The sequence below is a fragment of the Triticum urartu genome, chromosome 7A (assembly GCF_056163025.1).
Source record: "Triticum urartu cultivar PI428250 chromosome 7A, HENAU_Tu73, whole genome shotgun sequence".
NCBI lineage: Eukaryota > Viridiplantae > Streptophyta > Magnoliopsida > Poales > Poaceae > Triticum > Triticum urartu.
The window spans coordinates 675,407,613-675,423,901 of NC_141879.1; the positions used below are offsets into that span (position 1 = coordinate 675,407,613).

Below are 16,289 nucleotides of genomic sequence, written 5' to 3' on the forward strand. Positions count from 1 at the left end.
ATAACAAAGTCTGTTAAAATAGTAACATTTGCAACTACAACAGGCACATCCTCACAAATACCGACAAGTATAGCAGTTGATTTATCAGCCGTTTGCAAAGATATTTCAGTAGGTGTCAACTTATTCAAATCAAGTCTACGATATAAAGAGAGAGGCATAACACTAACACCGGCTCCAAGATCACATAAAGCAGTTTTAACATAGTTTCTTTTAATGGAGCATGGTATAGTTGGTACTCCTGGATCTCCAAGTTTCTTTGGTATTCCACCCTTAAAAGTATAATTAGCAAGCATGGTGGAAATTTCAGCTTTCGATATCTTTCTCTTATTTGTAACAATTTCTTTCATATACTTAGCATAAGGATTCATTTTAAGCATATCAGTTAATCGCATACGCAAGAAGATAGGTCTAGTCATTTCAGCAAAGCGCTCAAAATCCTCATCATCCTTTTTCTTGGATGGTTTGGGAGGAAAAGGCATGGGTTTTTGAACCCAAGGCTCTCTTTCCTTTCCGTGTTTCCTAGCAACAAAGTATTTCTTATCATAACGTTGATTCTTTGATTGTGGGTTATCAAGATCAACATCAGGTTCAATTTCTATACCATTATCATTACTAGGTTGAGCATCAACATGAACATTATCATTAACATTATCACTAGTTTCAGGTTCATTACCAGATTGTGTTTCAGCATCAGAAATAGAAATATCATTTGGATTCTCAGGTGTATCAACAATAGGTTCACTAGAAGCATGCAAAGTCCTATCATTTTTCTTTTTCTTCTTTTTAGAAGAACTAGGTGCATCTATATTATTTCTCTGAGAATCTTGCTCAATCCTTTTAGGATGGCCTTCAGGATACAAAGGTTCATGAGTCATTTTACCACCTCTAGTCATAACTCTAATAGCATTATCATTATTCTTACTATTCAATTCATTGAGTAAATCATTTTGAGCCTTAAGTACTTGTTCTACTTGAGTGGTAACCATAGAAGCATGTTTACTAATAAGTTTAAGTTCACCTTTGACATTAGCCATATAATCACCCAAGTGTTCAAGCATATTTGAATTGTATTTCAATTGTCTACCAAAATAAGCATTGAAGTCTTCTTGCTTAACCATAAATTTATCAAACTCATCTAAGCATGGGCTAGCAAACTTAGTAAGAGGGATTTCAGCTTTATCATATCTATAGAGAGAATTTACCTTTACTACCTGTGTCGGGTTATCAAGACCATGTACTTCTTCAATAGGTAATGGATTGAGATCATATGTTTCTTCAACAGGCGGTAAAATAAGACCGTGTATTTCTTCAATAGGAGGTAAATTCTTAACATCTTCAGCTTTAATACCTTTTTATTTCATAGATTTCTTTGGCTCTTGCATATCTTCAGGACTGAGAAATAAAACACCTCTCTTCTTCGGAGTTGGTTTAGGAATAGGCTCAGGAAGTGTCCAATTATTTTCATTTGTCAACATATTATTCAATAGAATTTCAGCTTCATCCGGTGTTCTTTCCCTGAAAATAGAACGAGCACAACTATCCAGGTAATCTCTGGAAGCATCGGTTAGTCCATTATAAAAGATATCAAGTATTTCATTTTTCTTAAGAGGATGATCAGGCAAAGCATTAAGTAACTTGAGAAGCCTCCCCCAAGCTTCTGGGAGACTCTCTTCTTCAATTTGCACAAAATTATATATATCCCTTAAGGCAGCTTGTTTCTTATGAGCAGGGAAATATTTAGTAGAGAAGTAATAGCTCATATCCTGGGGACTACACACACAACCAGGATCAAGAGAATTAAACCATATCTTAGCATCACCCTTTAATGAGAACGGAAATATTTTAAGGATATAAAAGTAACGAGTTCTCTCATCATTAGTGAACAGGGTGGCTATATCATTTAATTTAGTAAGATGTGCCACAACAGTTTCAGATTCACAGCCATGAAAAGGATCAGATTCAACCAAAGTAATTATATTAGGATCAACAGAGAATTCATAATCCTTATCAGTAACACAGATAGGTGAAGTAGCAAAAGCAGGGTCAGGTTTCATTCTAGCATTAAGAGATTGCTACTTCCATTTAGCTAATAACCTCTTGAGTTCGTATCTATCTTTGCAAGCTAAAATAGCTAAAGCAGCTTCTTTTTCAAAAACATAACCCTCAGGAATAACAGGTGATTCATATTCATTAGAGGGAGAGTCTTCATCATCACTTTCATCAATATTATCAGATTCAATATTTTCATTCTCTCTAACCCTAGCAAGTTGTTCATCAAGAAATTCACCAAGTGGCACAGTAGTACCAAGCATATTAGTAGTTTCATCATAAGTATCATGCATAGCAGAAGTGGCATCATCAATAACATGCGACATATCAGAATGAATAGTAGAAGCAGGTTTAGGTGTCGCAAGCTTACTCAAAACAGAAGGTGAATCAAGTGCAAAGCTAGATGGCAGTTCCTTACCTCCCATCGTGGTTGAGGGATAAATCTTGGTTTTTGGATCTCTCAAGTTCTTCATGATGATAAGTAGATATAAATCCCTACTGACTCAAAGAATAGAGCTATGCTCCTCGGCAATGGCGCCAGAAAATAGTCTTGATAACCCACAAGTATAGGGGATCGCAACAGTTTTCGAGGGTAGAGTATTCAAGCCAAATTTATTGATTCGACACAAGGGGAGCCAAAGAATATTCTCAAGTATTAGCAATTGAGTTGTCAATTCAACCATACCTGGAAACTTAATATCTGCAGCAAAGTGTTTAGTAGCAAAGTAATATGATAGTAGAGGTAATGGTAGCAAAAGGTAACAGTAGCAAAAGTAGTGTTTTTGGTATTTTGTAGTGATGATAGAAATAGCAACGGAAAAGTAAATAAGCGAAGAATAATATATGGAAAGCTCATAGGCAATGGATCGGTGATAGAGAATTATGCCGGATGTCTAACAGTCATAACCTAGGGTGACACAGAACTAGCTCCAATTCATCAATGTAATGTAGGCATGTATTCCGAATATAGTCATACGTGCTTATGAAAAAGAACTTGCATGGCATCTTTTGTCCTACCCTCCTGTGGCAGTGGGGTCCTAGCGGAAACTAAGGGATATTAAGGCCTTCTTTTAATAGAGTACTGGACCAAAGCATTAACACATAGCGAATACATGAACTCCTCAAACTACGGTCATCACCAGTAAGTATCCCAATTATTGTCACTTCGGGGTTAACGGATCATAACACATAATAGGTGACTATAGACTTGCAAGATAGGATCAAGAACTCTCATAAATTGATGAAAACATAATAGGTTCAGATCTGAAATCATGGCACTCGGGCCCTAGTGACAAGCATTAAGCATCGCAAAGTCATAGCAACATCAATCTCAGAACATAGTGGATACTAGGGATCAAACCCTAACAAAACTAACTCGATTACATGATAAATCTCATCCAACCCATCACCGTCCAGCAAGCCTACGATGGAATTACTCACGCACTGTGGTGAGCATCATGAAATTGGTGATGGAGGATGGTTGATGATGACGATGGCGACAGATTCCCCTCTCCGAAGCCCCGAACGGACTCCAGATCAGCCCTCCCGAGAGGTTTTAGGGCTTGGCGGCGGCTCCGTATCGTAAAACGCGATGAATCTTTCTCCTTGATTTTTTTATCCCAGAAAGCAAATATATAGAGTTGGAGTTGAGGTCGGAGGAGCTCCAGGGGGCCCACGTAGGGGGGCGCGCCCTAGGGGGTGCTACGTCTTGAGCTTGCGTTGGTTTTCCCCGAAGAGGAAGGGATGATGCAGCAGAGTAGCATAAGTATTTCCCTCAGTTTTTGAGAACCAAGGTATCAATCCAGTAGGAGCCCACGCTCAAGTCCCTCGTACCTGCACAAAGCGATAGCTACTCGCAACCAACGCGATTAGGGGTTGTCAAGCCCTTCACGGTCACTTACGAGAGTGAGATCTGATAGATATAATGTTTTTGGTATTTTTGGTATAAAGATGCAAAGTAAAAAGTAAAGGCAAAGTAAAAAAGCAAAGCAAGATTAAAGTAATGGAGATTGATATGATGAGAATAGACCCGGGGGCCATAGGTTTCACTAGTGGCTTCTCTCAAGAGCATAAGTATTCTACGGTGGGTGAACAAATTACTGTTGAGCAATTGACAGAATTGAGCATAGTTATGAGAATATCTAGGCATGATCATGTATATAGGCGTCACGTCCGTGACAAGTAGATCGAAACGATTCTGCATCTACTACTATTACTCCACTCATCGACCGCTATCCAGCATGCATCTAGAGTATTAAGTTAAAAACAGAGTAACACCTAAAGCAAGATGACATGATGTAGAGAGATAAATTCATGCAATATGAAATAAACCCCATCTTGTTATCCTCGATGGCAACGATACAATACGTGCCTTGCTGCCCCTTCTGTCACTGGGTAAGGACACCACAAGATCGAACCCAAAGCTAAGCACTTCTCCCATGGCAAGAACTACCAATATAGTTGGCCAAACCAAATGGATAATTCGAATAGACTTGCAAAGATAACCAATCATACATAAAAGAATTCAGAGAAGATTCAAATATTATTCATAGATAGACTTGATCATAAACCCACAATTCATCGGTCTCAACAAACACACCGCAAAAAGAAGATTACATCGAATAGATCTCCACAAGAGAGGGGGAGAACTTTGTATTGAGATTCAAAGAGAGAGAGAATAAGCCATCTAGCTACTAACTATGGACCCGAAGGTCTGAGGTAAACTACTCACACTTCATCGGAGAGGCTATGATGATGTAGAAGCCCTCCGTGATGACGGCCCTCTTCCGGCGGAGCTCCGGAACAGGCCCCAAGATGGGATCTCATGGATACAGAAAGTTGCGGCGGTGGAATTAGGTTTTTGGCTCCTCTTATGATCGTTTGGGGGTACGTGTGTATATATAGGAGGAAGAAGTACGCCGGAGGAGCAACGAGGGGACCACGAGGTAGGGGGCGCCCCCACCCTCTTGACCACATCCTTTGTTCCTTGGAGCAGGGTCCAAGTCTCGTGGATCACGTTCGGTGAGAAAATCACGTTCCCGAAGATTTTATTCCGTTTGGACTCCGTTTGATATTCCGTTTATCCGAAACACTGAAATAGGCAAAAAAAACAGCAATTCTGGGCTGGGCCTCCGGTTAATAGGTTAGTCCCAAAAATAATATAAAAGTGGAAAATAAAGCCCAATATAGTCCAAAACAGTAGATAATATAGCATGGAGCAATCAAAAAGGAAATAGCTTCAATTTAACGGCGTTGGAGACGTATCTCTAAGCAAACAGAAACTTTAGCGCTCACGAGAACTGCTGTAATTTTTATTTGAAGAGTGCTATTTAGTTAATTCTTTTTGAAGATGATTAATAGATAAATTCCACACATCCAGAAATTTATTTTAGAATTTTTGGGGTTCCAGATCTTGCGCTAGCTATAGATTACTACAGACTGTTGTGTTTTTGACAAATTCTGTTTTTCGTGTGTTGTTTGCTTATTTTGATGAATCTATGGCTAGTAAAATAGTTTATAATCCATAGAGAAGTTGGAATACAGTAGGTTTAACACCAATATAAATAAATAATGAGTTCATTACAGTACCTTGAAGTGGTCTTTTGTTTTCTTTCGCTAACGGAGCTCACGAGTTTTCTATTTTGAGTTTTGTGTTGTGAAGTTTTCTTGTTTTGGGTGATTCTTTTGATGGATCATGGAAAAAGGAGTGGCAAGAGCCTAAGCTTGGGGATGCCCATGGAACCCCCAAGATAATCCAAGGACACCAAGAAGTCAAATCTTGGGGATGCCCCGGAAGGCATCCCCTCTTTCGTCCACTTCCATCGGTAATTTACTTGGAACTATATTTTTATTCACCAACATGATATGTGTTTTGCTTGGAGCGTCTTGTATTATTTGTGTCTTTGTGTCTTAGTATGCCACAATCATCCTTGCTGTACACACCTTTTGAGAGAAACATACATGAATTAAAATTTGATAGAATACTCTATGTGCTTCACTTATATCTTTTGAGCTAAGTAGTTTTGCTCTATGTGCTTCACTTATATCTTTTGAGCATTATAATTTTGCTCTATGTGCTTCACTTAGATCTTTTAGAGCACGGTGGTGGATTCGTTTTAAAGAAACTATTGATCTCTCATGCTTCACTTAAATTATTTTGAGAGTCTCTTAATAGCATGGTAATTTGCTTAATAATAATATGCTTGGTATTCAAGATTTGTGAAACTTTCTTTTGAGTGTGTTGAATACTAAGAAAAGATTGAAACATGATAATTGTTTTGAGATATGGAGGTGATAATATTAAAGTCATGCTAGTTGAGTAGTTGTGAATTTAAAGAATACTTGTGTTAAAGTTTGTGATTCCCGTAGCATGCACGTATGGTGAACCGTTATGTGATGAAGTCGGAGCATGATTTATTTATTGATTGTCTTCCTTATGAGTGGCGGTCGGGGGCGAGCGATGGTCTTTTCCTACCAATCTATACCCTAGGAGCATGCGCGTAATACTTTGCTTTGATAACTTCTAGATTTTTGCAATAAGTATATGAGTTCTTTATGACTAATGTTGAGTCCATGGATTATACGCACTCTCACCCTTCCACCTTTGCTAGCCTCTCTAATACCGCACACCTTTCGCCGATATCATACACCTACCATATACCTCCTCAAAACAGCCACCATACCTACCTATTATGGCATTTCCACAACCATTCCGAGATATATTGCCATGCAACTTTCCACCGTTCCGTTCATGACACATTTATCATTGTCATATTGCATATCCCGGTACCCCGCCGGATGCATTCACATAGGGTCATATTTTGTTCTAAGTATCGAGTTGTAATTGTTGAGTTATAAGGAAAATAAAAGTATGATGATCATCATTATTAGAGCATTGTCCTAGTGAGGAAAGAATGATGGAGACTATGATTCCCCCATAAGTCGGGATGAGACTCCGGACGAAAAAAAGAGAGGCCAAAGAAGCCCAAATAAAAAGAGGCCATAAAAAAGAGAAAAGGCCCAAACAAAAAAAATATAAAAAATGATGAGAGAAAAAGAGAGAAGGGACAATGTTACTATCCTTTTACCACACTTGTGCTTCAAAGTAGCACCATGATCTTCATAGTAGAGAGTCTCTCATGTTATCACTCTCATATACTAGTGGGAATTTTTCATTATAGAACTTGGCTTGTATATTCCAATGATGGGCTTCCTCAAAAATTTCCCTAGGTATTCATGAGCAAGCAAGTTGGATGCACACTCACTTAGTTTCTTTTTGAGCTTTCATATACTTATAGCTCTAGTGCATCCGTTGCATGGCAATCCCTACTCACTCACATTGATATCTATTGATGGGCATCTCCATAGCCCGTTGATATGCCTAGTTGATGTGAGACCATATTCTCCCTTTTTGTATTCTCCACAACCACCATTCTATTCCACCTATAGTGCTATATCCATGGCTCACGCTCATGTATTGCGTGAAGATTGAAAAAGTTTTGAAAAAGTTAGAGTATGAAACAATTGCTTGGCATGTCATCGGGGTTGTGCATGATTTAAATACTTTGTGTGGTGAAGATGGAGCATAGCCAGACTATATGATTTTCTAGGGATAACTTTCTTTAGCCATGTTATTTTGAGAAGACATAATTGCTTTATTAGTATGCTTGAAGTATTTTTTTATGTCAATATAAACTTTTGTCTTGAATCTTTCTAATCTGAATATTCATACCACAATTAAGAAGATTTACATTGAAATTATGCTAAGTATCACTCCGCATCAAAAATTCTCTTTTTATCATTTACCTACTCGAGGACGAGTGGGTGAACAAATTACTGTTGAGCAATTGACAGAATTGAGCATAGTTATGAGAATATCTAGGCATGATCATGTATATAGGCATCACGTCTGTGACAAGTAGATTGAAACGATTTTGCATCTACTACTATTACTCCACTCATCGACCGCTATCCAGCATGCATCTAGAGTATTAAGTTAAAAACAGAGTAACGCCTTAAGCAAGATGACATGATGTAGAGAGATAAATTCATGCAATATGAAATAAACCCCATATTGTTATCCTCGATGGCAACGATACAATACGTGCCTTGCTGCCCCTTCTGTCACTGGGTAAGGACACCGCAAGATCGAACCCAAAGCTAAGCACTTCTCCCATGGCAAGAACTACCAATCTAGTTGGCCAAACCAAACGGATAATTCGAAGAGACTTGCAAAGATAACCAATCATACCTAAAAGAATCCAGAGAAGATTCAAATATTATTCATAGATAGACTTGATCATAAACTCACAATTCATCGGTCTCAACAAACACACCACAAAAAGAAGATTACATCGAATAGATCTCCACAAGAGAGGGGGAGAACTTTGTATTGAGATTCATAGAGAGAGAAGAAGCCATCTAGCTACTAACTATGGACCCGAAGGTCTGAGGTAAACTACTCACACTTCATCGGAGAGGCTATGATGATGTAGAAGCCCTCCGTGATGGCGGCCCTCTTCCGGCGGAGCTCCGGGACAGGCCCCAAGATGGGATATCGTGGATACAGAAAGTTGCGGCGGTGGAATTATGTTTTTGGCTCCTCTTCTAATCGTTTGGGGTACGTGTGTATATATAGGAGGAAGAAGTACGCCGAAGGAGCAATGAGGGGCCCACGAGGCAGGGGGGCGCGCCCTAGGGGGGGGCGCCCCCACCCTCGTGACCGCCTCTTTTATTCCTTGGAGCAGGGTCCAAGTCTCCTGGATCACGTTCGGTGAGAAAATCATGTTCCCGAAGATTTTATTCCGTTTGGACTCCGTTTGATATTCCGTTTATCTGAAACACTGAAATAGGCAAAAAAAAAACAGCAATTCTGGGATGGGCCTCCGGTTAATAGGTTAGTCCCAAAAATAATATAAAAGTGGAAAATAAAGCCCAATATAGTCCAAAACAGTAGATAATATAGCATGGAGCAATAAAACATTATAGATACGTTAGAGACATATAGGGGGGCAGGCGCGCCCCCCACCCTCGTGGCTAGGGTGTGGGCTCCCTGGTCTTCATCTTTTGGAAGGATTTTTTATTATTTCCGAATAGGCGTTCCGTGAAGTTTCAGGTCATTCTGAGAACTTTTGTTTCTGCACATAAATAACACCATGGTAATTCTGCTGAAAACATCGTCAGTCCGGGTTAGTTCCATTCAAATCATGCAAGTTAGAGTCCAAAACAAGGGCATAAGTGTTTGGAAAAGTAGATGCGACGGAGACGTATCAGCAGCTCACGCTGCGGCTGCTCCGGCCACCGTAGCTTCAACTGCTCATCCCACCTCCCTCTCGCTCTCCAACGCCTCCGCTTCCCTAGCCACCCATCCTCCATGGCCAGCTCCGCCAACATCTCGGCTACCAAGGGCCCCGTCGACGAACCCAACACCCTCTGCATCGGCTCCCACCTTCTCTCCATCCGCCCACTGCCCGCCCCCCTCGCTCCGGCGGCCTCCCTCACCTCCTCAGATGGGGACTCCACGCCGCTTTCTCAGCGCCCCGTTGACTCCTCCTCCATGAAGGGCTCGGAGGTGCCCTCAGATGCGGCCTCCGGCATCCACGGACCAGTCCGCTCCGCCTTGCCGTCCTCTTCATCAGCATCCTCCCCAGGCCGCGCCCATTCAACCTACCCCGACATTTTCGTCCCCTCAAGGCTCATCCATGACATCGGTCATTTCTACTTTGTGCACCTTGACGCAGTCATGGTTGAGCCCTACGACCTCATCCGGCGTGCCATCGACCACCACGCCAACTTCCCCACCTTCCACTTTGCCGCCACCACTAGCTGCGCGGCCCTCATCGTCTTCGACTCCCATGAGGTCAGGGAGGCCGCTATGGCGTTCTTCCCTGCTGTCTTCGCCGGAGTCACCATCACCCTCTTCCGTCCGGAGGAGGCCGACAACCGCGCCACCACGCGTTACGATCGCCTGGTGGAGATCGAGGCTACTAACTTTCCCCTTGAGCTGTGGCACCCTCAAGGCGCTAACTTTGTCTTCGGCCACTTCGGGGTCCTGTGTTGCATCGACCAAAACACACTCGTCGTTGGTGACTTCACGGTCGTTCGCGCCTTCGTCCGTGTCGAGAGCAACAACGCCACCCCGGACGGCTGCATCCTCCGCCTGCCCCCCTCCCAAATAGTGGATGTCAAGCTCCAAAGGATCAAGACGTGGGCCATTTTCAAGGATCTCTCCATCCCTCTCGGAGACGACGCCGACGACGACAACACCCGTGGCCCCCACGGCCATGGCGCTTGGAGATGGACCTGCGGGCCGGGTAGCCCCTGCAACGACTCCCACTCCTCCGACCACATGCCCCCACCACCGCCGCGCGACGCCTCGCCCCCCACCACCCGCATCAACTTCCTCCAGCCGCTGGTCGGTGGTCCGCTGCTCCCTCTGGCAGCAGCACGCGCCAACGACCCCCTCTTCCCCGACATCAGTGACCTCCACCCCGACAATGACCATCACTCCAGCTCCCATGACTTGCCAAATCAGGAGGACGACACCTTTGCTGTCTCGCCCATTATGGAGGTGTCCAACTCCTTCTCCTCGCTTGAGCTTCTCGGCGTCGGCTCTGCTCTATCTGCTGTCTCTGGTAATGAGCTAATCCCCACTTCCCCGCCGTCCTCTCCCCGATCTCATTCTGCTGCTAACACGCCTGTTGAAATCCTGCCCCTATCACAGCCCAGGACCACGAGGCCACCCTCCTCGCGCATGTGGGGCTGAGAAGAGAGCCATGGATGCGGCCAAGACTCATCGCAGCCGCCGCCTAGCTGAGAAGGAAGGTGCGGCCTTTGTCAACATGAACACCAAGGCCATGAACGTCAAAGCTCGTCGCTTCAACCTCAAGCTTGCCTCCGCCGACCTCGTCACTGCCCTGGATGTCTCTAGCCTCACCAGCGTGCCGGAGGAGCTGATGCTCGACACCGCTGCCCTGGCTGGCATTGCTACTCTTTGCGGTGCTAAGCTGGAGGAAATTGCAGAGGTGTCTTTGGCCGCTCCATGATCATCAGACGGGTCTCCAAGATGACAGCCCCTCGCCAAGGCCGCCCTATCTTATTCTACTTAGGCGTTATCTGCCCTTATGGCTTCGTTTTAATTCAGTTAGTTGCGCCCAAGGAGTTTCTGGGTGCTTGCCTCCCCGTCCCTTTTGCTACTTGTAATCGTTGGTTTCATGTTCTTCCCATGCCTGCATGGGGGTGCCAAAACCTTTTCCATGAGTAATGTCAAGTTAAGCTTCTGTTGTTGGAACGTTCGTGGCCTTGGCCAGTCCCAAAAATGCTCCGATGTCCTATCTGAGCTCATTGCAATTAACCCCAATGCCTGTTTTCTTCAAGAGACCAAGTTAACCGCCCCTTAAGCAGAAGAGTTTTATCCCCCGTCACCTCGACCTTATCCACACGCTCCCCTCCATTGGCTCAGCCGGTGGCATAGTCTCCTCTTTCTCCTCCGATCACCTCACTCTTCTTCACACGGATGCTGGCCTCTTTACCCAGACCTCAATGATCACTTCCCTGGCCTCTCCCCACCCTTTGGCTGTCACCAATAATGTTTATGCTCCCACTGATCATGCTCAAAAACCCGACTTCCTAATCGAACTTGCTACCCACGCCCCTCCTCTTAATACTCCCAGGATTATCCTTGGCGATTTCAACCTGCTGCGTCATCCTTCCAATAAAAACACGGACAGCTTCAGGCAGTCTGAGGCGGACTTGTTCAATGCTTTCATCCACTCTAACGCTCTCATCGAACTCCCACTTCTCGACTGTAGCTTTACCTAGTCTAGCAAACGAGATAAACCTACTCTCGAGAGGATTGACCGCATTTTCATTAATACAGACTGGGATCTTCTCTTCCCAAATACCACCCTAGCTTCCTTAACCCGTTTCGTTTTCGATCACGTTCCCTTGCTCATCTCTATCGACACTAACATTCCCCGCCTCGCGCTTTTTCGTTTCGAAAATAGATGGGCCATAAGACCTAGCTGCCGCTCCATTATCTAGAACGCCTGGGCTTCAACCCCTCACCGTCCTACTCGCGCTCTCGCTCTGACAACTGCTTTCAAACGCTCACGCTCGGCGCTGAAAAAATGGAAACGTCTCGTTGTCCCCCTCTCCACTCGTGAAAGTAACTGCAAAACCATTATCTCTGTCCTCGACCTTATTGAGGAATCCAGGTTCCTCTCCCTACCAGAAATCTCTCTTAGACGGGTTGTTATTAAAGTTCTCCAGCGCACTATCCATGAAAAAGCCCTCCACTGGATCCAACAGGGGGAAAATCCGCACAACTATTGACGGAGATGAAAATTCCCGCTTCTTCCATGCCTCTGCCTCGGCTCGGCTTCGAAAGAACAAAATTTCCGTCCTTGTTTCCAATGGCTCAGAATTTTTTCCCATGCTGATAAATCAAACATTCTCTCCGACTTCTACTCTGGGCTCCTGGGTATAGCTTTCAACCCATCCTGGGCTTTCAACCTTGACGACCTATACCCTTCCCCCCTTCCTCAGCTCCGGCATCTGGCTGACCCCTTCACTGATGACGAAATAGCCACTGTCTTCTTTTCCATGAACCAATCGGCCAGTCCTGGACTAGATGGCTTTGGTCCTGGGTTCTACCGCAAGTTCTGGCACACCCTTAAACATAAGATCAAAGATTTCTTTCTAGAATTGTATCACCTTTCTAGTGACATTTCCTGCTGAAGGAAATATGCCCTAGAGGCAATAATAAAAGTTATTATTTCCTTATATCATGATAAATGTTTATTATTCATGCTAGAATTGTATTAACCAGAAACATAATACATGTGTGAATACATAGACAAACAGAGTGTCACTAGTATGCCTCTACTTGACTAGCTCGTTAATCAAAGATGGTTATGTTTCCTAACCATGGACAAAGAGTTGTCATTTCATTAACGGGATCACATCATTAGTTGAATGATCTGATTGACATTACCCATTCCATTAGCTTAGCACCCGATCGTTTAGTATGTTGCTATTGCTTTCTTCATGACTTATACATGTTCCTATGACTATGAGATTATGCAACTCCCGTTTGCCGGAGGAACACTTTGTGTGCTACCAAACGTCACAATGTAACTGGGTGATTATAAAGGAGCTCTACAGGTGTCTCCAAAGGTACATGTTGGGTTGGTGTATTTTGAGATTAGGATTTGTCACTCCGATTGTCGGAGAGGTATCTCTGGGCCCTCTCGGTAATGCACATCACTGAAGCCTTGCAAGCATTGCAACTAATGAGTTAGTTGCAAGATGATGTATTACGGAACGAGTAAAGAGACTTGCCGGTAATGAGATTGAACTAGGTATTGAGATATCGACGATCGAATCTCGGGCAAGTAACATACCGATGACAAAGGGAACAACGTATGTTGTTATGCGGTCTGACCAATAAAGATCTTCGTAGAATATGTAGGAGCCAATATGAGCATCCAAGTTCCGCTATTGGTTATTGACCGGAGACATGTCTCGGTCATGTCTACATTGTTCTCGAACCGTAGGGTCCGCACGCTTAAGGTTTCGATGACAGTTATATTATGAGTTTATGAGTTTTGATGTACCAAAGGAGTTCGGAGTCCTGGATGAGATCGGGGACATGACGAGGAGTCTCGAAATGGTCGAGACGTAAAGATCGATATATTGGACGACTATATTCGGACATCGGAAAGGTTCCGAGTGATTCGGGTATTTTTCGGAGTACCGGGTAGTTACGGGAGAAGCAATGGGCCTTGATGGGCTTTAGTGGGAAGAGGAGAAAGGGCCAAGGGGCAGCTGCGCCCCCCCTCCCCTCTGGTCCGAATTGGACTAGGGAAAAGGGGGTCGGCCACCTTTCCTTCTCCTCCACTTCCTTCTCCCTTCCTCCCCTCTTGGTGGACTCCCACTAGGACTTGGAGTCCTAGTAGGACTCCACATCCTGGCCGCACCAATTGCCTTGGCCGGCCTCCTCCTCCTCTATCCTTTATATACTGAGGCAAGGGGCACCCCATGAACACAAGTTGATCTTCGTGATCGTTCCTTAGCGGTGTGCGGTGCCCCCCTCCACCATATTCCACCTCGGTCATATTGTAGCGGTGCTTAGGCGAAGCCCTGCGACGGTAGAACATCAAAATCGTCACCACGCCGTCGTGCTGACGGAACTCCTCCCCGACGCTTTGCTGGATCGGAGACCGGGGATCGTCATCGAGCTGAACGTGTGCCAAGAACTCGGAGGTGCCGGAGTAACGGTGCTTGGATCGGTCGGATCGTGAAGACGTATGACTACATCAACCGCGTTGTCACAACGCTTCCGCTGTCGGTCTACAAGGGTACGTAGATCACACTCTCCCCTCTCGTTGCTATGCATCACCATGATCTTGCGTGTGTGTAGGAATTTTTTTTTGAAATTACTACGTTCCCCAACAGTGGCATCCGAGCCTAGGTTTTATATGTTGATGTTATATGCACGAGTAGAACACAAGTGAGTTCTGGGCGATATAAGTGTAGCGACCAGACCTCAAACAGTCTGATCTCTGTGCTCCGGTGTCATCCCTGGATCAGTAATGCTGACACCACACAGTACTCGGAGGATTTATAGCAGAGTAGCAATCACACACTTATTACATCGAGTGTCTCAAAAGAGAACTTATTACAATAAATATGGCTTAAGGCCATCTAATAACGATAACAGCGGAAGGCTTGAAAGATAAGTGAGTCCATCAACTCCAACGGCATCACTGAGTATAGAACCACGACCTAAAGGCTCCTTAATCGTCATCTGAAAAGTCTGCAACATTAACGTTGCAGCCCGAAAACGGGTCAGCACATGGAATATGCTGGCAAGGTAACACATAGAGAGTAATGGAATGCAACAACTATACTATATGCATATTTGGCTGGTGGAAAGCTCTATGGTTACAGTTTTTGCGTAAAGCCAATTTTTCCCTACTTCAAAGGAATAAAATTAATTACTATCATGGTGGTTGTTAAACATTGAGAATGGTTGACAGCATTCTCAATCCCAATTAAAGTAACATCATTAAAACCCATCAAAATTAATTTAGAGTAACATGTTGAGATTTACATGAAAATCCAGGTACTAGATACTCAAGATGTCCATAACCGGGGACACGGCTAATCATGATTAGTTTATTACACTCTGCAGAGGTTTGCGCACTTTTCCCCACAAGACTCGATCGCCTCCGTTTGGTTTCTCGCAGTACAGGGTGTTTGAGAAACGGATGACCGAGACATAGTCTTTCAGAAGCGCTAGCACCTTACGATCGGGTAGACCGTACCACCTACAACCCCTACATCTGCTAGTCTACCACTGTAAGAGTTCGCACAACTTAGTCAACTATGCCAGAGCCCATAATGGCTTGTGGCTGCACACGGAAGTTTCTAGTATGAATAATCTCATGATCCCTTTGAGCCTGGGTGGCGGTCCAAAAGAAAACAGGCAAGTCCTGGAAACCCCAGGTGCCTCAATCCATCCAGATGTGTGTTAGGTTGCCACCTTAGATAAACCATTAATTAACAATCTCACATCTGTCATGGATATCACTCACCCAATCCACGTCTACTAGCATAGCATGGCATAATAAGCAAACGTAGAAGTAACTCCCAAAGGTTTGATAATAAACAGGTAATAGGTACTACCTCATCTACTTCCCATCCCACAATTTAATTAGATCCTAATCATGCAAGGTGTGAGGATTGATCTAATGCAATAAAACTGGGTTGTAGAAAAAGTATGATCAAAGTGTTACTTGCCTTGCTGATGATCCGCGAAACCTAGAGATTCGAAGTAACAGGCGGCGCACTCCAGATATTCTATCGCAGACAAACAACAAGCATACAATAAGTACTCATCTAATGCACAGCTAAAACTCAAATAGAAGATCTAACCAGAAAGTTCAACTTAAGAACCCTGGTTGGCAAAAAAATCAAATCGAACGAAGCAAAAGAAAATCAAACGGCGAAAGAAAACAACTTCGTTCTAGTAATCTGGATCTAGGGCAAATTTTACAGTAGCAAAAACATGTTTAAGTTGATTATTCGGAAAGAGGGTTTCGAGACGAAACTCCAGGCGCTTGAATCGCCTGATTCCGATAAACGAGCGAAAAGTTATACTAAAACAAAAATCGGATCAGAAATCGCGATCAGAAAATAACCGCGAGAAATCCGACGAAAAAGAAAAACGACGAACA

General features: G+C 43.8%; 1 protein-coding gene across 1 annotated transcript; it reads left to right on the top strand.

Moving 5' to 3' along the window:
- The first annotated feature begins 9,682 nt into the window (after positions 1 to 9,682).
- LOC147961363 (uncharacterized) lies at positions 9,683 to 11,093 on the top strand. The gene is made up of 2 exons (XM_087534770.1): positions 9,683 to 10,682; positions 10,777 to 11,093. The coding sequence occupies exons 1-2, from the start codon at positions 9,791 to 9,793 to the stop codon at positions 11,091 to 11,093; spliced, it is 1,209 nt and encodes a 402-aa protein (XP_087390896.1). The 5' UTR covers positions 9,683 to 9,790.
- Positions 11,094 to 16,289: the final 5,196 nt, after the last annotated feature.

Coding starts and splice junctions, on each gene's coding strand:
- LOC147961363 (XM_087534770.1), top strand. CDS start 9,791: ATGGTTGAGCCCTACGACCTCATCCGGCGTGCCATCGACCACCACGCC. Junction 10,683..10,776: donor TGCTCTATCTGCTGTCTCTG/GTAATGAGCTAA, acceptor ATCACAGCCCAG/GACCACGAGGCCACCCTCCT.